General features: G+C 42.6%; 1 protein-coding gene across 15 annotated transcripts in view; it reads right to left on the bottom strand.

Moving 5' to 3' along the window:
• Positions 1-26138, bottom strand: part of shank3a (SH3 and multiple ankyrin repeat domains 3a) — a 1286992-nt gene that overhangs the window by 759518 nt on the left and 501336 nt on the right. For all 15 annotated transcript variants that reach the window (XR_010977672.1, XR_010977671.1, XR_010977670.1 and 12 more), the window contains one exon: positions 4477-4554. Coding sequence is in view for 12 of the 15 variants with exons in the window: in XM_068059355.1 (XP_067915456.1) it covers positions 4477-4554 (78 nt within the window). In the remaining 3 variants the exon portion in view is untranslated. The remainder of the gene's footprint in view (positions 1-4476; positions 4555-26138) is intronic.

Here is a 26138-nt window from a genome sequence, read left to right as displayed (position 1 = left end):
CTGATTGGAGTGATTCAAACATGGAGTTCCAGGAAAGGTGGGCACAGATTTGGGAGGCAACAACATATTCAAGGACTTTGGAGAGCAAAGGAGTTTGGAGATGGGGCTGTAGTTTGCAAGGACAGTAAGGTCAAGGGTTTGTTTTTTGAGGAGGGGGTGATATTGACAGCTATGAGAACATAAGAACATAAGAAATAGGAGCAGGAGTAGCCCATATCAAGTCTGCATAAAGCTATTGTTCGAAAGAAGCATTCATCACTCTAACGCTCCAGCAGTTACTGCACATAGACCTTGGCGCTCTTCAACATTCAAGCTGGATTTTGCACTGGTCTCCAGGAACTTAATCTCATAATCTATCACTAACTTCTCTCCTTGCTCTTTTGACAACTGCCTTTTCTCATTCACATCACACTTGTTGCCCAGAATCATCCTGCCCCGCCATTCAATAAGATCGTGGTTGATCTGCCCTAGACCTCAACTCCTCTTTTGTGCCAGCTCCTCATAGCCCTCAACTCCCTGATATTTTAAAAATCTATCTACCTCCTCGTTAAATACTTTTAGTGATCTAGCCTCCACAACTCTCTGGGGTAGAGAATTCCAGACATTCACTACCCTCTGAGAGAAGAAATTCCTTCACATCTCAGTTTTAAATGAGTGTCCCCTTATTCTGTAACTATGTCCCCTAGTTCGAGATTCCCCCACTAGTGGAAACATCTTCTCAACATCTACCCTGTCAAGCCCCCTCAGAATCTTGTACATTACAATAAGATCACCCCTCATTCTTCTAAACTCTGATGAATAAAGGCCTAACCTGTTTAGCTGTTCTTGCTAGTCAATCCCTTAATCCCAGGAATCAGCCTAGTGAATCTCTTTTGAACTGCCTCCAATGCTAGTATATCCTTTCTTAAATACGGGGTCGAAATTGTACACAGTACTCCAGGTGCGGCCTCACCAACACCCTGTACAGTTGTAACAAGACTTCCCTATTTTAAAACTCCAACCCCCTAGCAATAAAGGCCAAAATTCCATTTGCCTTCTTAATTACTTGCTGCACCTGCATGCTACCTTTTTGTATTTCATGCACAAGAACACCCAGATCCCTCTGGACTGCACTTTTTTGGAGTCTCTCTCCATTTAAATAAGAGTCTGCCTTTTGATTCTTCTTACCAAAGTGCATGACCTCACACTTTCCTACATTAAACTCCATCTGCCAAGTTTTTGCCCACTCACTCAACCTATCTATATCCCCTTGCAGATTCCTCATGTCCTCATCACAACATGCCCTCCCACATATTTCTGTATCATCGGCAAATCTGGATATATTACACTCTGCCCCCTCTCGAAGTCATTAATATAGATAGTAAATAATTGAGGCCCTAGGACTGATCCTTGTGGCACTCCACTAGTTACGTCTTTCCAACCTGTAAAAGACCCATTAATCCTGACTCTCTGTCTTCTGTGAGTTAACCAATCCTCAATCCATGCTAATACATTACCCATGAGCTCCTATATTGTGCAATAATCTTTAATGTGGCACCTTAACGAATGACTTCTGGAAATCCAAATACACTACATCTACCGATTCCTCTTTAACAACTCTGTTTGTTATATCCTCAAAGAACTCTAGCAAATTTGTCAAACATGATTTCCCTTTTGCAAAACCATGTTGACTCTGATTGCGTTAAGCTTTTCTAAATGTCCTGGTATTTCTTCTTAATAATGGACTCCAGCATTTTCCCAACGACCAATGTTAAGCTGACTGGCCTATAGTTTCTTGCTTTTTGTCTCCCTCCCTTTTTGAACAGGGGCGTTACATTAGCGGTTTTCCAATCTGCTGGGACCCTCCCGGAATTCAGTGAGCTCTGGAATATTTTGACCAATGCCTCCACTATCTCTGCAGCCACTTTCTTTAAAACCTTTGGATGCAGGCCATCAGGTCCTGGCGAGATGTCTGCCTTTAGTCCCATTAGTTTGTCAAATACTTTGTCCCTCGTGATAGAGACTGTTACAAGATCTTTCTTCCCATTAGCTCCTTGCTTATCTGATATCTGTGAGATGTTTATAGTGTCCTCCACCGTGAAGACCGATGCAAAATATTGGTTTAAATTATCTGCCATTTCCTTGTTCCCTGTTATTAATTCTCCCCTCGCATCCTCCAAGGGTCCCATGCTCACTTTAGCTACTCTCTTTTGATATATCTGTAGAAGCTCTTGCTGTTTGTTTTCTATTCCTTGCCAATTTACTTTCATAATCAATTTACTCCCTCTTTATTAGCTTTTTAGTCATCCGCTGCTGGTTCCTAAAAAAATTCCCAATCCTCTGGCCTACCACTAGATTTCGCTGCTTGGTATGCCTCAGTTTTTGATTGGATACTCTCCTTGACTACTTTTGTTAACCACGGGTAGTTCATCATTCTCATCAAGTCCTTCTTTTTGACCTGGATAAATTTTTGCTGAACATTATGAAATATCTGCTTAAATGACTGCCACTGCTCATCCACTGACCTTCCCCTTAGTCTATTTTACGAGCCCGCTTTAGACAACCCTTCCCTCATACCTCTGTAATTGCCCTTGTTTAAGTTGAGGACACTGGTTTGAGACCCGAGTTGCTCGCCCTCAAATTGAATTTGAAATTCTACCGTGTTGTGATCGCTACCCCCTAGCAGATCCTTAACTACAATATCTCTTATTAATCCTACCTCATTACACATTACTAGATCTAAAATAGCCTGTGCCTGGGTAGGTTCTGCAATGTATTGCTCTAACTAACAATCTATGATGCACTCTACAAATTTGTCTTCCATGTTACCTCTGCCAATCTGATTTATCCAGTCAACATGCAGATTAAAATTACCCATGAGAAGGTAAATGTTAGCAAATATAAGGTTGCATATTTAAATTCATGCCACTTAAGGAGAATCCTCCTATATCATCTTTTAGTTCTAGGTTCACGACTGCTTCCAGTACAAGACTAAATAAATCAGACGACAGTGTGCATCCAACTGGTCAGATCAATGCTCTGCAGTCCTGCCATATCCAGCCATCAATGCAGGTGGACAGTTAGAAAACTAACAGGAGGTGGAGGCTCCATCAACATTCCCATTCTCAATGAGTGCCGTGTATATAATTCATCTCAGCCTCTTCCTGAGGTTCATGCCATCACAGAAGCCAGTCTTCAGCCAATTCGATTCACTCCATGTGATATCAAGAAGTGCTAATGGCCTGGATACAGCAAAGGCTATGAGCCCTGACAACATCCCAGCTGTAGTACTGAAGGTTTGTGCTCCAGAACTAGCCACACCCCAAGCCAAGCTGTTTCAGTACAGCTACAACACTAGTATCTCCATGACAATGTGCAAAACTGCCCACGTATATACTGCCCACAAAAAGCAGGGCAAATCCAATGTGGCCAATAACTGTTCCATCAGTCTATTCTCAATCATCAACAGTGCCATCAAGTACCGCTCACTCACCAATAACCTGCTCACCGATCTTCAGTTTGGGTTTTGCCAGTACCTCTCAGCTCCCAACCTCATTACAGTCTTGGTCCAAACATGGACAAAAGAGCTGAATTCCAGAGGTGAAGTGAGAGTGACTGCCCTTGACATCAAGGCAGCATTTGACCAAGTTTGACATCAAGGATCCCCAGTAAAATAGAAGTCAAGGGAATCAGAGGAAAAAGTCTCCACTGGCTGTAGTCATACCAAGCACAAAGGAAGATAGTTATGGTTGTTGGAGGCCAATCATCTCAACCCCAGAACACTGCTGCAGGAGTGCCTCAGAGTAGTGTCCTAGGCCCAACCACTTTCAGCTGCTTCATCAATGATCTTCCCCCCACCATAAGCTCAGAAGGAAGAATGTTTACTGACAATTGCACAGTGTACAGTTCCATTCACAACTCCTCAGATAATGAAGCAGTCCGTGTCTGCTTGCAGCAAGACCTGGACAACAGTCAGGCTTGGGCTGATAAGTGGCAAGTAACATTTGTGCCACACAAGTGCCAGGCAATGGCCATCTCCAACAAGAGAGAGTCGAACCACCTCCCCTTGACATTATGCTTCTTTGTTGTATTACATAGAAAATATTGAGCCATATTATTATCTGCAACACTATTACAGAGAATACTGAGCTGAAATAATTATGAATCTCCTACATCGTGTTACATAAAGAATACTGAGTAGTAGTGAATGTTACTCTCCTACACTTATTACACAGGAAGTATGTGCTGTAGGGAACATTATAGTCTTGTATTAACTAGCACAGATATAAATAACAAAGCTATAACAAGCCATAAACTCCTGCATTGACTCACACAGAGAATACTAAGCTGTAATGATTATTACTACCCTGCATTGTATTATAGAGATAATGTGGAGCAAAGTTGGAGTAAAGCTCGAGGAAAAGCTTATTTTAAAAAAGAGCCTAAGAGTCACAAACCTTAGCCATAGTAGGATGCAGTAATTGTGCACATCCTTACCTGGAATGCGGACTGGCTGTTGTAATTCTTAATTTCTTTGTTCGCTCCTCTGAATAGAAGGACCCTCGCACAGCTCTCCTTGAAAGGAAAGAGTAGGTCAGTTTCATATACTTCAAGAAAAGGGGTCTCAAGGTCATGCATAGATTATAAATACAAGGAAATAGCACCATTCATATATGCTGAACTTTGCGAGGTAGGCACCATGCACATATTATAAACACAATGGGCTACAGCATTATGCATGTGTTATACATAAATACAGCTGCATACGTATATTATAAATACAGAAATACAGCACTATGTGGATCTTATAAATACTGTGCTACAGTACCAAATGTATATTATAAATACTGCACTATGTATACATTATAAATACAGAAATACAGCACTGTATCTATATTATACATACAGAGACACAGCACCATGTGTATATTGTAAACACAGTGGGATATAGCACCACGTGCATACTATAAATACAGAAATACAGCACCATGTGAATATTACAAACACAGTAGGATACAGCACTGTGTGTATATTATAAATACAGAAATGCAGCACTGTGTTTATACTATAAGGAGCTATCAGAAGCTAAAGAAATGTCTTGATACTGTTACGACAAGGTGAGAAAGAGATCTAGAGATTCCCTCTCAGCCTTTGCCTGGTTTAACTGTAACAGGGTTTAATTTTTAAAACACTGTGTTTTTAGCTACCCCTCAGTGAATCCTTGTTCACTGCTTTCCAATTGTAAGGCAAAGAAATCAATCAGACAGGTTTTCTTAGATTTAAACAAGGTGGAAGTTTATTAATCTTAAACTCTAATTTGGTTAACAACTACGAATACGCGACACAACCATGCTGGCAAGCATACGTGATAAACACACATGTAGATAGAGACAGAAAAAGTAGAAAGAATAAAGGGGAAAAGTTTGAGGCAATAGCTGGGTGTATTTACAGTCTTTTGAGTTCAATGTGGAGTCTTTGGCTGCCGGTAAGTCTTGCTGTTCTTGCTGTTTCAATGTAGGAGTCTTTTCTCTCTTGAGGTTTAACGGACGTCAGTGGGTCCGGAGACTTGTGAGAAAGTGAGAGACAGCCAGCCAGGAGAGAGGCTCTCTTGTTCCAGGTTCAGCTGAAATCTGCAGTCTGTCTTCAAACTGTCCTGTGAGCACAATTCCAAACTCCAAGTTGGCCAGTGGGTTAGTCATGTGACTTAACCCCTTATTTGGGAACAACTGCTCCTACAGTTTGTGGATTTCAAAGTTTTCAGTGGGGGGTGTAGTGCTGTCTCTTATACTGACAAGATGCGGATCACGATTGCCCAGACCAATCTCTGTTAATTGAATCAGTGACTGTCTCTTAGTATGCAAATGTTCTCCAGCCAAATGTCTGGTGATCTCTTTAAACGAGTCAATTCTTCACTCTAGCAACAGTTTAAAATTAATGTTCATATGACAAAATTAATATGCCTCATTCTTGGTAGGTGGAGGTCTTCGCGACACCTCCACACCCAGTGGAATGAAATGCGATTTTTTAAAAGAGCATTTCATTAAAAGGGGCTAGAGAGAAGATAAGTACAGGAAAACACACATGCATCTCTCTCGTTGATTCAGAAATCCTAACAGTTGTTAGAGCCTGTCTTTTCTTGGCAGCAGTGCTGCTTTAAACTGCCTTTCTGGCATCCCAATAAACATGTGGTTTTTGGAGAAGATTTTCACTTTGCACATTTCCATGACTGCCTAGGGTGTCTTTGTTCTTGTTGAGGTCTGCAGGGGGAGGGTTAGATTTAATTAGCCCTAAGTGGGAGTTCTTCTCATGGGCGTCGGCAAATGGCGGTTCTATTCTGAACTCTCTTTCAGTGCTTTGATGAGTCATGCAAGGGATTTTCACCTTGGGGGATGGTTGGTTCCCTTTTCTCCTGACTGTGGGATTGCTCGCTAATCTTCCCAGTATCCTCTGGGACACTCCTGCTTTCAGGTATTTGTCCAGATTCTACTGTACTCCCCTGCTGCACTTCAGCTAGGTGAGGCATCACCTTCACTGTTTCTCTGCCCTCTTGAGGACTTTCTTTGCAGGTTCCTGTAAATGCTCTTAGCAACTCTGGTGGGGTGCTTCTAGCGTCTGCATTTACATTGGAGTATGTGGGGTCTAACTTTAAAAATATTTCAGGGTTGGCTGACCGGACAGTAGGGGTTTCCATTTGGGATTCCTCCCGGACTTCCTTTAACCTGTCCTTTTGGTCCCTTTTTCCCCTTTTCTCTCTAACCTGTTGCCAGCCTTGTGCATGCCTGTCCCCTTTTGATCTCGGCAGGGGTTCCTTACAGTTCACCAGCCCTCTGCTGGAGGGTTCACCAAACACTGATACAGGACTTAAGGGTGCAGATTTCACTGTAGGTTGGGGTTTCTGCTTAACCTGGCACACGTGGCAACTCCTACAGCACTCCACCACATCATTGTGCGGAGTTTTGCCCAGACAAACTGCTGTCTTATGCGGGCTTTGGTTTTTCATATACCGACATGTACAGCCACTGTAATCTCATGGGCCATTCTTGATAGTTCTCTCTGGTACCTCTGTGGCACCACTAACTGATGAACCACTCTCCACTCCTTGCTCTCAGGTCTGTGAGGAGAACTCCATTTCCTCATCAGTACCTGCACCTTTAAATAGTAGCAATTAGGGACTCCCTCTGCTTCAATTTCAGATTGGGCAGCTTGTGCTAATTCTCTCGATACTGGGTCAGCTCGCCGAGCCTCAACTAGGGAAGATCCATTTAATTCATTTCCTGGGTCTTCTAACTTTCCAAAGAAAGTCTCAGACAGACAGACCTCATGGTCATCTGCTGGCAGGGCTAATTCAGTCTCTTCTGGGGGAGCTGGTTTGATCATGGCCTGATTCACTATGCATTCAGGGAAACTGCAGCGGACCATCTCCTGCTACTGCCCTGTCTCTCTGACCTCCTGCGGTCTCTCTTTCACTACTGGGGAAGATACCACCTTCGTCCCCGCCAGATCATTACCAAGGATTAGGTCAACCCCGTCCACAGGCAAACTAGGGATAATCCCTATGGTCACCGGTCCCGAAACTAGGTTGCATTCCAAGTGCACCCAGTATAAACGTACAAGTATACACTGCCCTCCAATACCATTCACCGCCATTCTGGTGTTTATTGCACTCTCTGGGGAAAGGTCAGGCCTTTTCCCAGCAAAAGGGATCTAGTGGCCCCTGTGTCCCTGAGAATTACTATGGGCTTGCTTGCCCCACTCGAGGGGTATGGGGTTACTCTCCCTTTAGACACAAAACCCTGATAACATTCAGGAATCCTCTTGAATTCTCCTGCACTTGCAGCCGTAAGCTTCCTGGGTCTCACTCTTACTGCAGTTAAAGCCACTGCTTGTTCCGCTGTGCTTTCCATCAGGGTCCCTTCTCCTTCACTGAGCGGGTCAGCCCTGATTAACCCTAAAGGTTTTCCTTTTAGTTTCCAGCCATCACCTCTTAGATGCCCTGCTTTATTACAATGGAAGCACACAGGTCTCCAGGTCTTACTCCTACTTATAGCACCTTCTTTTTTGGCTGGAGGAGGGCCCCCTGTGTCTCCTGCTTTTCTTTCCCTCCCAGGACTGCTTGGGTTTCAATCACCTTCCCACTCTTTGTCCTTTTCGGATTTGTGGGGGTGATTAGGAAAGGTTTTTCCCCTGGAGAACCGACTTATAAATGAGAGAAAACTCATCGGCCACAACCACTGCCTGCCGGGCTCTATGAACTTTCTGTTCCTCTACTTGTGTCTTTATGGAGAGTGGGAGAGAGTTTTTAAATTCCTCTAGCAAAATTACCACTCTAAGATTTTCACAGCTGAGCTGTACTTTAAGAGCCCTCAGCCACTGGTCAAAAGCCAGCTGCTTATTTCTCTCAAACTCCAGGTAAGCTTGATTAGCTTGCTTCTTGAGGGTTCTAAACATTTGGCGATAGGCTTCTGGTACTAACTCATATGCCCTGAGGATAGCATTTTTTTTGTCAGTTCATAACTGGATGAACTCTCATCTGGCAACATGGAATAAACCTCACGGGCTTTTCCGGTTAGCTTGCTTTGTAGCAGGAGAGTCAAAGCCTCAGCTGGCCACTTTAACTGCCTTGCCAGTTTTTCAAAAGACACAAAAAAGGCTTCCACGTCTCCCTCATTAAATTTTGGGATCAGTTGGAAAAGTTTTAACAATTCTGTACCCAGCCCTGAATTACACTCCTCCATATTGGCCATGCTTTCACTGGGGTTACTCTGTCACCCCCTCGTTAACTGAAGTCACCTCAGTTCTCTCTTCGCATTCTTTCTGGAAGGTCCTTTCTCTTTCTCTCTCCTGTCTCTCTCTTTCTTTCTCCTGTCTTTCTTTTTCTTCACGTTCCTTCTGGAAGATTCTTTCTTTTTCTCTCTCCTGTCTCTCTCTTTCTCTTTCTCTGTCTTCTAATTCAAGTTTCCTCTGTTCCAATTGTATCTTTGCTATCAAACCCTGCCAGACTCTATTTCGAACCCTGTTTCTGCTTCTTCAGATTCAAGGGAAAAATGGTTAGCCACTAGTCTTAGGACTTCAGATATTTTAGCCTAGGCATGGGCAGTGATTCCACACTGCTCAGCCATTTTTCTCAACTCTTCCATGGACAGTGCTTTTACCATATCCCAAGTTACTTGGCCAGAACCTTTCTTTCGATGAAGGATCACTAACCTGGAATGTTAACTCTCCTTCTCTATCCACAGATGCTGCCAGACCTGCTGAGTATTTCCAGCATTTCTCGTTTTTATTTCAGATTTCCAGCATCTGCAGTATTTTGCTTTTATATTACCCAAGTTACTTCACCCTGGCTTGGGGAGCTACTGGCTTCCTTCGCTGACATGTTAGTATTCTCGCACACACAACCACAAGAAAATCTGTGTGTTTTCTCTTTTTTGATTGGGATCAATTTGGCTTGCCACTTCCAATTTCCTGTTTGTCTCTGGGCCAAATCCAGGATGCTAGCCCCCAAATTTATGTTATGACCAGGTGAGAAAGGGGTCTAGGGATTCACTCTCACCCTTTGCCTGGTTTAACCGTACAAGGTTTAATTTTTAAAACACTGTGTTTTTAGCTCCCCCTCAGTGAATCCTTGTTCACTGCTTTCCAATTGTAAGGCAAAGAAATCAATCAAACTGGTTTTCTTAGATTTAAACAAGAAAGGTGGAAGTTTAGTAATCTTAAACTCTAATTCGGTTAACGACTACGAATATGCGACGCGACCACGCTGGCATGCATACGTGATAAACACACACGTAGATAGAGACAGAAAAAGTAGAAAGAATAAAGGGGAAAAGTTTGAGGCAATAGCTGGATGTATTTAGTCCTTTGAGTTCAATGTGGAGTCTTTGGTTGGCAGTAAGTCTTGCTGTTCGTTGGAGCCCAGTGTACGCTTTCACTTGTTTCAATGTAGGAGTCTTTTCTCTCTTGAGGTTTAAGCAACTTCGGTGGGTTCGGAGAGTTGTGAGAAAGCGAGAGAGAGCCAGCCAGGAGAGAGGCTCTCTTGTTCCAGGTTCATTTGCAATCTGCAGTCTGTCTTCAAACTGTCCTGTGAGCACAATTCCAAACTTCAAGATGGCCAGCAGGTTAGTCATGTGACTAACCCCTTATTTGGGAACAACCACTCCTGTAGTTTGTGGATTTCAAAGTTCTCGGTGGGGGGCAAGATGTAGATCACCATTGTCCAGACCAATCTCTGTTAATTGAATCAGTGAGCAGTTCTTTTGTCTCTCCAAGCACTGTCTCTTAGTGAGCAAATGTTCTCCAGCCAAATGTCTGGTGATCTCCTTAAACAAGTCATTTCTTCACTCCAGCAAATTTAAAATTAATGTTCATATGATGAAATGAATATGCCTCATTCTTGGTAGATGGAGGTCTTCATGACAATATGTGTAAATCACACTGAGTCTGACTGTTTTTTTCCTGTTACTACAAATTCTTGTATGTTCTTTTTATTCTCTCTCATTATTTGACAATTACTTTTTGAATGTTGGGGCAGGATGTCCACTAAGCTAAATATTCACTGCAGTTTCAATGACTTCAATTACTTTTTGGGTATTGAGGGGTCTGCCAATCTTAAGGATTTGTTTCAAATCCAGAGGTGTCCAATTATTTGTTTTTGGTGACTCTACTAAGCTAAGAGGGTTATATATATATCTAGTGCTGAAAGACAGGTGGACAGCTCATGCTATTCCTTTCGTCAAAAAGGGAGATAGAACAAATTCAGGAAAGAACAGACCAGTTAGCTTAATGTCAGTGGTAGGAAATATATTGGAATCTTTACTCAAAGATGCAATAGAAAGACATCTAGAAAATACAAACATAGTGCATGGATTTCAAAAGCGGAACTCATGTTTGACCAACTTACTAAATTCTTTGAAGAAGTAACAGAATGAGCAGACAAATGTAATGTAGTGAATGTAATATACATGGACTTTCAAAAGGTCCTTGATAGGGTACGACATGACGGCGGTATAGGACACATGACTCGGTGCCATACAGAAGGGTGATGAGGACTATGACTTGGTCCACTTTGAGTTTGGTCTGTGCTCTGAGGCTGTGATTGCTCCACACTCGTTTGTAGAGTCTGCCGAATGTACTGTTTGCTTTTGAAAGCCTAATGTCCACTTCCTTGTTCATGGTTCCTTTAAACAAGATGATGCTCCCCAAATAGGTAAATTGCTTGATGGCATTCGGCTCAGTTCTCTTGATGACAATGCTTGGTGGTCTCTATTCTTCTTGGGGTGCAGGCTGATACAGGTCTTCTGTTTTTTTTAAACTGATTTTTAGTCCGAAGAGTTGTGCCTCCACGGAAAAACATGTTGTTATACGTTGCAGGTCTGACTGACTGTGGACCAGGAGAGCGTAGACATTGCTTTCTAGAGCGCTTCTAGCAGAGCTACCTCCGCAGCATCCTCAAGATCCGCTGGCAGGACTGCATCACAAACACTGAAGTCCTGGAAACAGCCAACATCACCAGCATCGAGGCCATCCTCCTGCAAAGCCAACTGTGTTGGGTGGGTCATGTTGCCCAGCTGGCCGACAGTCGCCTGCTCAGGAACATGTTGTATGGAGAGCTGACCACTGGTAAAAGGAACAGAGGGGCCCCATGCAAATGTTTCAAGGATTCCCTGAAGTTCCTCTCTGTGTGCCAGATTGAACATCGCTAGTGGGAAGCGCAGGCCATAGATCGTGATGCCTGGAGATGCTACATCAGGAGCGCTACTGTCACCTTTGAGACTGAGCGCAGAACCAGCATGAAAGAGAAAAGGAGAAGGATAGATCCATTTGGCCCCAGCAGCGATACACCTTCACTTGCACCCGCTGTGGGAGAATCTGCCAGTCACGATAGGCCTGACTAGCCACCAGCGGGCCTACAACCGATGAGTACAACCTCCCTAAAATCTTTGTCCGCGAAGAAATGCCAAGAGGTATAGTACTACAAAGTGCAATCTTGACTTAGGCAAGAGAGCATGTGGAGTCAGGGAATAAGTAGCAGAATGGATAGCAAACTGGTGACAAAACAGAGAGTGGGGGTTAAAGATTCAGATTGGGAGAAGATGGGAAGTGGTGTTCAGAGGGATCAGTGCTGGGGACGCTGTTGTTCACTATTTACATAAATAATTTGGACTTGGGAGTATCAACATTTGCAGATGACATCAAACTGGGGGTATAGATAATGCTGGGGAAGACTGCAACAGAGCGCAAGACATTAACCAAGCTGCAGAATGGGCGTGTAAATGGAAAACTAATTTCAATACAGCTAAGCATGAGGAGATGCATTTTGGTCGGAGGAATAAGAAGACTATGTACTCTTTGGAAAATAAGAGTTGAAACAGGGTAGAGGTACAAAGGGATCTAGGGTGCAGATTAACAGATGACTAAAAGTAGCAACGCAAGTGAACAAGGCCATAAAAAGTACAAACAAAGCACTGGAGTTAATTTTTTTATTCATTCATGAGATGTGGACATCGCTGGCTAAGCCAGCATTTATTGCCCATCCCTAATTGCCCTTGAGAAGGTGGTGGTGAGCTGTCTTCTTGAACCACTGCAGTCCTTGGGAAATAGAATTTAAAAGTAGCTATGCTAAGCTTATATAGGATCTTGGTTAGACCACACTTAAGAGTATTGTGATCAGTTCTGATCTCTATATTACAAAAAGGATATAGAAGCACTGGAGAAATTGCAAATAGCATTCACCAAGATGATACCAGAACTGAGAGGGTATCAATATCAGGAAAGACTAAACCCGCTGGGGTTCCTTTCTCTAGAAAACAGTAGACTAAGGGGATAAATATTATACAAGTGGAGTGGAAAGTCCAGAAAAAAATTGCAAAACCCACTCCGTAAAGCACAACACTCTGATAGCGAAATGGCACACCACTGCACACTATTCCATTGACTTCAGTGGTATAGAAAATTAGGCGTGAAGTAAAACCAGCTGCCAATGCATTCTGCTTGTTTTTCACTACTTGAGTTGACCAGTTTCACCCCTATGTGTACCAAACATTTGGCAGCGAGAATAAATCTGGTGATTTATCTTGCCCCAGCAAATGGAAGACAGGGCTCCAGGAAACCAGAGGCAGCATGAGGAAAAATTTTTTTACACAGCAAGCTGTGTCATGGAATGCACTGCCTGAAAGAGTGGTGGAAGCAGATTCAATGCTAACTCTCAAAAGGGAATTGAATTAATACCTGAAGGAGGAAAATTTGCAGTGCTAAGAGGAAAGACCAGGGGAGTTGGAATAATTGGATAGCTCTACCAAAGAGACAGCACAAGTACAATGGACTGAATAACCTCCTTCTATGTTACTATGAAATTCTGTGGGATTACAATTCTGACCATATTTACAATGCAGGCGAGGCTGTATTTTTTTTAAATGCATCTCAGGCAAAACCGACTGCATCAAGAGACAACTGAGGGTAAACAACAGAGGCCAGATTTAATTTCTCCACACTGACAATGTGACTGGAACACATGAGCTATAGCTTCATGTCATAGGCAGGCCAAAAAAACATGAAACATCTACCAGTGGATTGTGAGGCCAATGCGAAAGTCTGATAACATCTGGTGCTTTTACCAAATGGTTCCAAAAAAACCCAATTGAAAGATGAAAAACAGTTGGTCAGGAAATTGAGTAGTAGTTGCTAAAGGACTGCTACCCGACCTGAACCCGACGAGACCCAACGACATGTGTTGAGTTCGGGTCACTCCTCCGGGTCCGGCTTTCGGGCTCAGGTCAGGTCGGGCCAGGGCCGGGTCCGGGTCGGACACACACAAGATGTCTTGCATTTTGCTCTGCTGGAGTGGAGAGTGTAAAATTTAAAAAACTTACCTGAGCTGTAGTCTGGGACGTCAAGGAGGGAAACTCTGAATCTGCGCAGTGAGCGTCTCAATGACGTCATCACACTCATTCTGCAGCTTCCTTAATCGAAAAGTGGTACAGTGAGTGAGTGCACTATAGAATCAAGGTAGGTAACCATTCCGGTGGTCGGGTCGGGCCGGGCCCTGGTTGGGTCGGGCTCGGGTCCGATGTGGTTCTGTCGGGTGCGGGTCGGGGTTTTATTTCCTGACCTGAACAGGCCTTTAGTAGTTGCTAACTGCTTTGTCCAGCCATTAGATAGATTTTCTTTCTCCATATATCAAGGCCTTAATCCAGTCAATGGATCATAGGATTATTCAAAATCTTATGTACCACTACCAAAACATTTAGCTTACAACAGCTTATATTTATATAGCGCCTTTAATGTAATAAAACGTCCCAAGGTGTTTCACAGGACCATTATAAAACAAAGTATGACACTGAGCCACAAAAGTAGATATTAGGTCACATGACCAAAAGCTTGGTCAGAGGTAGATTTTAAGACGTGTCTTAAAGGAGGAAAGCGAGGCGGAGAGGCGTAGGGAGGGATTCCAGAGCTTGGGGCCTAGGGTACTGAAGCTCAGCCACCAATGGTGGAGCAATTAAAATCAGGGATACACAAGACTGCAGAATTAGAGGAGCGCATATATCTTGGAGAGTTGTGGGGCTTGCAGAGAAGAGATTGCAGAGATAGGGAGGGGCAAGGCGATGGAAGGATTTGAAAACAAGGGTGAGAATTGTAAAATCAAGGCATTGCTTGACTGGGAGCCAATGTAGGTCAGAAAGCACAGGGGTGATAGAGGAACATTATTAAAAAGTTGGCAGCCCTTGACACTAAGGAAGAGTTTACAGAAAATCTGCTAGAGGGGATGCATGATTTGTAAAATGCCTGGACATTGCAGTTAATGTTGGGTCCTCTCTGGTAGATTGTCTCTTGCTCAATGCAAAAGTCAGCTTCCACTGGCAAACACATGCTCCATAAAAACCAAAACTGGAAGTTATACGCAAAGCATCTAGGATAGAGACCTCTCAGTAAGCAACGAACCCTCTTACCGTGCGATGTGGAATAGTAAAGGAGACCATTATATGCTCCTGATATATCTAATTGATAGGAAACACCACTCTGAAAGACTGTGAACTCAGAACTAAAACTTTAAAATTATATTTATTAAGATGTACTATTATAAAGAAGCAATAAAAATAACAGCAGGTTTATCTACATACTAATACCTCACATAGCATTACTCTATGTAAAAAATATTATCGAGCCCTTATCATATCAGTTCCTTTCCATTACTAGAACCACACTTTCTCGATTACAGTTTCTCTGTGTAACCAAACCCTGACCAAGTCTTCAACAGTAAAGAATGAAAACACCCAAGATCAAGCGTCATGAGTCCAGTTAATATGCTTGTGTTCTCTTTCTTATCCAAGCTAGTACTTTCATAATTAACCAAAACAGATTTCAAAAGGCACAACGTGGCATCCCAAATCCGGACTCACGCAATGCAAGGGGGAGAAATTCAACTTCTGCCTGAACTGGGTGCAAAGGTGGTGGTGTGGCCAATCATCCACCCATAAGGCCTGAACCACATGAGCACCCGCTACCACTCAGGGCAGTGCAATACTGGGTGGTCTAGAAGCTGACCTGGTCAGCAGGAAGGTAGGTCTAGAGCGGGGAGGGGACAATTCGTGGAGGAGGGGGAGACCAGGATGTCAAAAATTTGGGTCCAGAAAAATTGGCCACGAAATTCTTTGCAGGTACTCTCGTTCAGCCAGTGTTATTTCACTGAATTGCTGCAGAAATCTTGTTTCCATGCATAAACAGCCTTTCTGCCACATTTCTATCCAAGTAATGATGGCGGAGGGGAAGCAGCTCCAAGAAATTTCCCGGCCTTAATTTTTCACTTTTTTTTTGAGGCCTTTCCTCTTCTACTGCCTTCTACAGTTAGCCAAATTCTGCAAGGCACAACCTGGGACCTCAACTTGCATATTTTACCAGCACTATGCTGGATTCAGGTGGGTAGGCTGCTCCCCCTTTAACATGCCCACGTGAATATTGCGCATTGCCAGAAAGGGGCATCAATGGGGGGCTGAGATGTGCCTGATCTACAACTGCTGACAGCCCATTTTGCAAGCATATAACAGGAAGCAGTGAGGTTCTTCCCAAAGCCGTGTATCTTCCTCTGTTTCTAATACGTAAACAGTTTTCCTTCAAAAATTGTGATGGTATCAGCCTCAACTAGCCCTTATGGCAAAGCTTTTGGTGCTCCTACTCTCTCCCCTTGGTGACAATTTTCAATTGATGACCCCTCATTGCTGACTGTTTCTCTATTCACCCATCCGATATTTTAAAAACCTTCATTAAATCTCCTCTTGGCTTTCGCTATTCCAGTAAAAATAGTTCCATTATCTCAAGTTTCTCCTCATAACTATAGTTTCCCATTCCTGGTATCATCCAGGGGAATCTGCAGTGTACACACTTTACGAATTTATGATCTTTTCTATAATGGGGACATTTTCCATCCATCAATCAGAAATGAACCCTTGTGATAGGTGTAAAATATACCAGTGTGGGATTGAAGAATTGTGGAGTAGAGATCGGTTTGAGTTTGGATGAAGAATGAGCATCAAGCTGAACTGAAAATCTTGAGCTTTTCCTTATCCCTCAATGTGGATGTTCTCCCACCCATCCCCCCCCCCCCCCCCCCCCTCCCCGCAACAACCTCCACTCAGAGCACTCACTCCCATACTTCTTGTAGATCCCCAAAACCCACACTGGCCCTTTATTAAATTAATTTTCGGGATGAGGCCATCGCTGACAAGGATAGTAAGAGTTTCCATAAGTATTTACAACAGAAAAGAGTAACTACGGTTGGTCCTCTAGACAGTGAGTATGGGGAATTAATAATGGGAAATAAGGAAATGGTGGAAGCTTTGAACAGATATTTTGTGTCTGTCTTCACTGAAGAAGACATAAGTAACATCCCAGAAATACATGTAAATCAAGAATTGAAAGGAAGGGAGGAATTTAAAACAATTACAATCACCAGGGAAAGGGTACTGAGAAAACTAGTAGAACCAAAGAGTGACACGTCCTCAGGACCCGATGGCTTGCATCCTAGGGTCTTAAAAGGAGCTGCTGAGATAGTAGATGCATTGGTTACAATATTCCAAAATTCCCTAGATTCTGGAAAGATCCCATCAGATTGGAAAATAGCGAATGTAACTCCTCTATTCAAGAGAGGAATACAGAAAGCAGGAAACTACAGGCCAGTTAGCCTAACATGTCATAGAGAAAATGTTACAATCTATTATTAAGGAGGCAGAGTCAACATGATTTTGTGAAAGGAAAATTGTGTTTGACTAAGTTATTAGAGTTCTTTGTAACAAGCAAGGTGGATAAAGAGGAACCTGTAGATTTGGTGTACTTGGATTTCCAAAAGACGTTTGATAAGGTGCCACATCAAAGGCTACAATATAAAATAAGAGTTCATGATGTATGGGGTAACATGTTAGCATGGATAGAAGATTGGTTAGCTAACAGGAAGTAGAGAGTAGGGATAAATAGGGCAGTTTTGGGTTGGCAAGCTGTAACTAGTGGAGTGCTGCAGGGATCAGTGCTGGGCCTCAACTATTGGTAATCTATATCAAAGATTTAGATGAAGGGACAGAATGTACGATTGCTAAATTTGCTGATGACTGATGACACAAATATAAATAGGAGAGTAAACTGTGAAGAGGACATGAAGAGTCTGCAAAGGGATATAGATAGGTTAAGTGAGTGGGAAAAAAATTGGCAGATGGAGTATAATGTGGGAAAATGCACACTTGTCGACTTTGGCAGGAAGAATAGAAAAATAGTATATTATCTAAATGGAGAAAGATTGCAAAACTCTGTGGTTCAGAGGGATCTGGGTGTCCTGGTACATGATTCACAAAAAGTTAGTATGCAGGTACAGCAAGTGATTAGGAAGGCAAATGGAATGTTGCTGCTTATTGCAAGGAGAATGGAATATAAAAGTTGGGAGGTTTTGCTACCATTGTACAGAGTGTTTGTGAGACCACATCTGGAGTACTGCGTACAGTTTTGGTCTCCTTACTTAAGAAAGGATATTGTTGCATTCGAAGCAGTTCAGAGAAGGTTCACTCGATGATTCCTGGGATGAAAGAGTTATCTTATGAGTAAAGGTTGGACAGGTTAGGCCCATATCAACTGCAGTTTAGGAGAATGAGAGGTGATCTTATTGAAACATGTAAGATCCTGAGGGATCTTGACAGGCTGGATGCTGAAAGGATCTTTCCCCTTATGGGAGAGACTAGAACTAGGGGACACAGTTTAAAAATTAGGGGTTCCCCATTTAAGACAGAGATGAGGAGAATTTTATTCTCTCTCAGAGGGTTGTTAGTTTGTGGAATTCTCTTCTCCAGCAAGCACTGGAAGCATTGAATTTTTTTAAGGCTGAATTAGATAGATTCTTGATTTACAAGGGAGTCAAAGGTTATAGCAGGTGGACAGGAAAGTAGAGTTGAGGCCACAATCCGATCATCCATGATCTTATCAAATGGCGGAGCAGGCTCGAAGGGCCGAATGGCCTACTCCTGCTCCTAATTCATATGGTCATATGTATGTCTATAAGGCCAGGATTTATTCTCATGCATAGTTGCCCCTTGACAGAGTGGTACTCAGCCTTCTTCTTGAACAGCTGCAATCCATGTGGTGAAGGTGTCCCCTAGGGATGGGAAATAAATGCTGCCCTTATCAACAACACCCACACCCCAAGAATGAATGAAAAAAAATGCTGACCATCTCAAGATCCCAAGAACCAATGACACAAATTAAAATTAATTGAGGCACTGAGGCCATTTGTCCAAACTGGGTTGAAACCATACCCAAACAGAAAACTGCTACCCCTATCAAGGCAGCTGTCCAGCCAATGTCTTGAAGATAAAGCTCAAACCTCAATCAAAATGGGTATACAAGCAGTATCATAAACAGAAAGTTGCTGCTTCCATTAGGATGCCAATCAGTAGCTTCCCGAAAATGGCCACCAGCCATGCCTAAGTAAAGGGATTATATTATCAATCAAGATGGTCATCAGGCTCTAGCACCTTGTAAAAACTGAAATCATTATGTTGTTGCACATTTGTGATGACTGAACTTTCTACTTGATTCCTCATTAACAGACCATTTTGAATACATTACAGGCCTAAATATTGGCACTTCCCAACGCAATATGGCCACTTTAACTTCTGTTTCAAGGCACCAAGAGCATTGTTAATCAACTCTCAGAGTGAAAATTATGATTTTATGAGTGAAAATGCTACCCATTGTCCTTAGAAATTTTTTGAGTTGGATAAAGATAGCAAAACTGAGGGATTGTTCGACATGTCCCTTCATGTTTCAACAAAAATACCTATAGACAACTCTATTCTTGCCGCAACCACACCCCACCAGCCACCCAAAAAACCCCCTACACCCATGCACACTAAATAGTCTCTTTCTCTAGCCTGCCCAAGGGGCCAGGACTCTGATATCACCTCCAAGGAAAGTCTGGCAGAAGACACCTCTTGCTGTTAGGCATTGAGAAGTTACCTATAAGACAAGCAACATACAAGGGAGAGATGCACAACCTATACTCAAGTATACCATGCAGTGGAGATAAAATTGTTTACGATAGCTTTATTTTTGAGATTTCAGATGCAAAAATATTGACTTAAATGTTAGGATTTTGAGGAGAGTTGAATATTTGATGAGACTGCACTCTTGATGGTACAATGTGGGTTAATGTCACCAAACCAAGATTTTATATTTATATATATATTATATATATATATAGATAAAAACATTAAGATATACTTCAATTGAGAGCCAACACACGCACACCAATGTGCACACACACACACTGAAGAAAAGAATGCAGGATAGTCATACCTGTTGCCCTAAGTCTCCAAAACCAGTTAGGCTCCTTCCCCAGAAAAAATACTGTCATACTACATTGCTAACACAGACTGTCTGTATTCACACAAGCATTGCTGAAAAAAAAAACCATGGAAACGTTACATAATCTTTTTTTTCATGAAACCAACCCACACTTGGCATAAATTTCAGGGCACAAGGGTTGTCACAAGACACACTGTCTGTGGGAAGCACTGCATTGCAAATGCATTGGTGTTCACCAACGTGACTTTCAGCTCCTTCAGTCGTTTCCATCTCATCCTTTCTTATTTGTGCTTCTAAGCACACTGTAAATGTACAACATAACGAGGGCTTTTAAAAGCTTTGCATCATTCATTCTGCATGTCTGTCTGTGCAAAGTGATGGAATGACGGCAATTGGATCAGAGGTGGGGCAGAGGTATAGGTCTGCAGATAAAATGCTGCTTGGCAGAGTGTGGAGGTTTCAGCGAATGAATGGGTCAGGCCTTAAGTAGACCTGCCCCTTACTTCCTGCTAGGTTTCTTTCTTCTGAAGATTAGCCTCTCCACTGCAGCTAACGCCACATTTTTTCCTGCACTGTCTCTTTAACTGGCCAACCAATGTAGAACCTAAGGTTGGCAAAGTCCAGTGTTTTTCAGTTAACACTCTCCTCTAAAATTTAATTCATTTTAAAGCCATTTGCAAAATGACATTTTCATTCGCTCTGTCAGTGTTACATTTATATCTAGGACCCAAGGTCAATTGAAAGGTCAATCTTTGACCCATTTGGACTATTGTCATGAAAAGAACCTCCTTGTAAATTGTGTTTTGTGCATTTGAGTATTCATGTCAACCATCATTTTATGCAGCTTGTTAAGTTTTATCTGGGTTCCGATTGCCAAAATGGAGGAGAGAGATCAGTTGGGGCAGCAACTTGTAAGAGTCTAGCTTTAAGACCCAGGAAACCCCTATCCAACCTGCCTGGAATTGAAACTGCAGCAGTTTGAGGGTACAGCCTGTTTTCAAACTCACAGCTGCCTTTTGTTGGGAGATTAGCCCCAGCTGCCTGAAGATGTACATCTCCCTCTAAGTCACAGTCTGCAAAAGCCACAAAATTAAAGAAGACACAGACTGCAAACAGTGAAGAAAATTAAAGACACAGGCTGCAAAAATAGCTGCAAAGCCTACTTTCTGCTAGCTTCCTCTCCACCTAAGAAAAGGTTGACTTCAACCAAATCGAGCTACCTCCATTTACCTTTGAGAGTGCAAAGAAGAAGAAATTTGTAAGAGAAGAGATATTTTCAACAGCTCCTCCCCTATTCGGCATTTCTAATCGGTGACCTCCAATTTTTGGACACTTTTTTAGATAATATAAAAGGACACTACTTTTAACTAAAAGTCATGTTAATTTATAGTTCTATTTAGTAAATGACCTTGCCTTTTAATGCTTTTATCCTTTCCCTGAATGTTTGTAAGCATGCATGGTGAAGCTAAACCCCTTCCCGAGTTTAAGAGTGTGTTAATAAACCCTACTTCTTTGTTTTAATTTTAAGAACCGTGTTGTTGCTGCGGTCATTTATTATCAGGGTTTATGGGAGGGAAAGAAATTCAATCACCAATCTATTTACGGTGGTTGAAAAAAACAGAGAAATTTGGTCAGAGATGAAAAAATTAATGACCTGTTCGTATCATCACCAGTCTCCCATCAAAGAGAAGCTCACTGGTTCTGTCTCAACTGGATTTACATAGAAACATAGAAAATAAGAGCAGGAGTAGGGCTTTCGGCCCTTTGAACCTGCTCCACCATTCATCACGATCATGGCTGATCATCCAACTCAGAATCGTGTTCCTGCTTTCGCCCCATACCCTTTGATCCCTTTCGCCCCAAAAGCTATATCTAACTTCTTCTTGAAAACAGACAATGTTTTGGCCTCAACTGCTTTCTGTGGTAGCGAATTTCACAGGCTCACTACTCACTGGGTGAAGAAATTTCTCCTCATCTCACTCTTGAAAGGTTTACCCCGTATCTTTAGACTATGACCCCTGGTTCTGGACTCCCCCACCATCGGGAACATCCTTCCTTCATCTACCCTGTCAAGTCCTGTTAGAATTTTATAGGTTTCTATGAGATCCCCCCTCACTCTTCTGAACTCCAGCGAATATAATCCTAACCGACTCAATCCCTCCTCATACATCTGTCCTGCCTTCCGAGGAATCAGTCTGGTAAACCTTCACTACACTCCCTCTATAGCAAGAACATGCTTCCTCAGATAAGGAGGCCAAAACTGCACACAATATTCCAGGTGTGGCCTCACACCTATATAATTGCAGTAAGACATCCCTGCTCCTGTACTCGAATCCTCTCGCTATGAAGGCCAACATACCATTTGCCCTTTTTACCCCCTGTTGCACCTGCATGCTGACTTTCAGCGACTGGTGTACAAGAACACCCAGGTCTCGTTGCATATTCCCCTCTCTCAGTTTATAGCCATTCAGCTAATAATCTGCCTTCCTGTTTTTGCTACCAAAGTGGATAACCTCACATTTATCCACTGCATCTGCCATACATTTGCCCACTCAACTTGTCAAGTCACCCTGAAGCCTCTCTGCATCCTCCTCACAATTCACCCTCGCACCCAATTTTGTGTCAATTATTCCTCTCTCATTACACAATACCCAGTCTAGGATAGCCTGTTCTCTAGTTGGTTCCTCAATGTATTGGTCCAGAAAACCATCCCGTATACGCTCCATGAATTCCTCCTCTACGGTATTGTGACTAATTTGATTTGCCCAATCTATATGCAGATTAAAATCACCCATAATTACAGATGTTCCTTTATCGCATGCGTCTCTAATTTCCTGTTTAATGCCATTCCCAACATCACCACTACAGTCTAGGGGTCTATATACAACCCCCACTAACGTTTTTTGCCCCTTAGTGTTTCTCAGCTCTACCCATATAGATTCCACATCGTCAGAGCTAATATCCTTCCTCACTATTGCGTTAATTTCCTCTTTAACCTGCAATGCAACTCCATCAACTTTTACTTTTTGTCTGTCTTTCCTAAATAGTGAATACCCCTGGATGTTCATTTCCCTTCCCTGGTCACCCTGCAACCATGTCTGCGCAATCCCGACTATATCATACCCATTTACATCTATTTGCACGATTAATTCATCCACTTTATCGTGAATGTTTCACACGTTAAGGCACAAAGCCTTAAGCCTTGTGTTTTTAACATTACCTGTCCACTTCCCACTATTTTCCACTGTGGCCCTGTTTGGTTCTGGCCCTTGATTTCTCTGCCTATCACTTTTCTTATTTCCCCTTACTGTCTTTTGTTCTTGTCCTTGATCCCCCACTCCTCTGACTCCTTACAAAGTTTCCCATCCCCCTGCCATTTTAGTTTAAACCCTCCCCAACCACTCTAGCAAATACTCCCCCTAGGACGTCAGTCCCGGTCCTGCCCAGGTGTAACCAGTCCAGTTTTGTACTGGTCCCACCTCCTCCAGAACCGGTCCCAGGAATCTAAAACCCTCCCCTTCACACCATCTCTTCAACCACGTATTCATCCAATATATCCTGCTATTTCTACTCTGACTAGCATGTGGCACTGGTAGTAATCCTGAGATCACTACCTTTGAGGTCCTACTTTTCAACTGACTTCCTAACTCAAGCTACAGGGATGAAATGTTACTGCATAAACTCCTGCCCCACACAGAAAGAGTTGATACCCTCATTACTTTTACTGCAGGCTGGATCTGAGAACAGATCTCATAGGGAACAAGAAAATGTCTAGCCCCTGTGTTGTCCAGTCAATAATTAGAGAGGAGACCTTTGTCCCAAGTGTCTGGGCTGGATTTAAACAGGGAAAAGAATGTCAGACTCACAATGACAAATAAACTCTATGAGAGACAGAAAACCCTCATTGCCTCAGAACTGAACCTGACCACTGATTACCCACTATCCAAAACATGTTACTTTCCACCAATCCAAAGTTCCACATCACATGGCCAAGTAGGTTTTCTCAAATGCATGGCCAACAATTTCAAAAGAAAGTACAATCAGCTGTCTGACTTCACTTGATAAAATAGCACTGATTGAAGAGTTGAGGAGGTAGGTTATTCTGAACCGATTTGATGGAAACTCTGACCTCACCAAACTCTGGCTGTGAGAGAGCTCTCAGCTAATATTTAGGAACAACAAAAAGCTGATGTGGATCAGAGAATATACAATATTGTGCCATCATGCTAAAAACAAATGAGGCATGAACCTGGAAATTGTACATCAATTAGTTTGTGGTTACAACAATGTTCGAGTTCCACAAGAAAACCTCAAAATGAAATTTAACAGCACCAGTGTGCACCTCACTCAGGGGGCAAGGAGCACCAGTAAGTGATTATCCAGAAGCTATAACAATCCTGTAATTAATGAACATTCTTGATGGGTGTGTTTATTGACCATTCTCTGTGAGGGTGGGTGTGATTACTGATCTTTCCGTGACAGTGATAAATGATTGTCCACTATGGGTGTTCTAATTGATCGTTTCCTGTTGACTACTGATCAATCTCTCTGGGGGTGATTAGTGATGATTCTCTGTGGGGGTAATTATTGATCATTCTCTGTGCATGTGATTATTGATTGTTCTCAGTGAGTGTGATTCTTGATCCTTCGCTGTGGGGGTGATTATTGGTCCTTCTCTGTGAGTATATTATTGATCATGTCCTGTGGGTGTGATTATTTATCATTCTATGAGGGTGTGATCATTGAACAAACATTGCAGGTGTGATTATTGATCATTCTCTAGGTGTGATTATCGATCATACGACCATACGAATTAGGAGCAGATGTAGGCCATTTGGCCCCTTGAGCCTGCTCCGCTGTTCAATAAGATCATGGCTGATCTGTTTCTGACTCAAATTCACACTCCCATCTACCCCCGATAATCTTTGATTCCCTTGCCTAACAAGAATCTATCTACCTCTGCCTTAAACATATTCAATGACCCCGCCTCCACCACCTTCTGAGGCAGAGAATTCCAAAGTCGCACAACCCTCTGAGAGAAAAGATTTCTCCTCATCCCTGTCCTAAAAGGGCGATTATGAATTTTAAAACAGTGTCCCCTAGTTCTGGACTTACCTGTAAGAGGAAACATCCTTTCCACATCCACCTTGTCAAGGCCATTCAGGATCTTATATACTTCAATCAAGTCTCCCCTCACTCTGCTAAACTCCAGTGAAAACAAGCCCAGTCTGTCCAAGACAACCCGCTCATTCCAGGTATCAATCGAGTAAACCTCGTCTTAATCGCCTCCAACACATTTACATCCTTCCCTAAATAAGGAGACCAAAACTCCACACAGTATTCGAGATGTGGTATCACCAATGCCCTGGATAACTGAAGCATAACATCCTTACTTATATTTTCAATTCCTCTCGTAATAAAGGATAGCATTCCATTAGCCTTCTTTATTACTTGCTGTACCTGTATACTAACTCTCTGTGACTCATGCACTAGAACACCTAGATCCCTCTGCACCTCAGAATTTTGCAGTCATTCTCCGTTTAAGTAATATTCTGCTTTTTTATTCTTCCTGACAAAGTGAAAAACTTCACATTTTCCCACATTATACTCCATCTGCCAGATTTTGGCCCACTCACTCAACCATCTAAATTGGTCTGCAACCTCCTTATGTCCTCTTCACAACATATATTCCTACCTATCTTTGTGTCATCTGCAAATTTAGCTATCATGCCATCGCTCCCCTCATCTAAGTCATTGATATAAATTGTAAAAAGCTGAGGCCCCAGCACAGATCCCTGCGGGACTTCACTTGTCACATCCTGCCAATCAGAAAAGGACCCATTTATGCATACTCTCTGTTTTATGCCAGCCAGCTAATCTTCTATCCATGCTAATATGTTAACCCCTACACCCATGAGCTCCTACTTTTCACAATAACCTTTTATGTGGCACCTTGTCAAATGCCGTCTGGAAATCCAACTACAGTACGTCAACAGGCTCCCCTTTATCCACAGCGCATGTTACTCCTTCAAAGAACTTCAATAAATTGGTTAAACATGATTTCCCTTTCACAAAAGCATGCTGACTATTCCCGATTACCTTGAGTTTTTCTAAGTGCCCAGCTATAGCCTCTTAAATGATTGATTCTAAAACCTTCCCCACAACAGATGTCAAGATAACTGGTTGAGAGTAATTTGTTTTCTGCCTACCCCACTTCTTGAATAGCCACCTCTTTTAAGACCTTAGGATGAAGCCCATCAAGACCCTAGGATGAAGCCCATCAGGACCCAGGGACTTGTCAGCCTGCAGCTCCATCAGTTTGC

Source organism: Heterodontus francisci, chromosome 27, assembly GCF_036365525.1.
Source record: "Heterodontus francisci isolate sHetFra1 chromosome 27, sHetFra1.hap1, whole genome shotgun sequence".
Classification (NCBI taxonomy): Eukaryota; Metazoa; Chordata; class Chondrichthyes; order Heterodontiformes; family Heterodontidae; genus Heterodontus; species Heterodontus francisci.
Note: the sequence above shows the minus strand (reverse complement) of the source record. Positions and strands in the feature narration are given on the sequence as shown.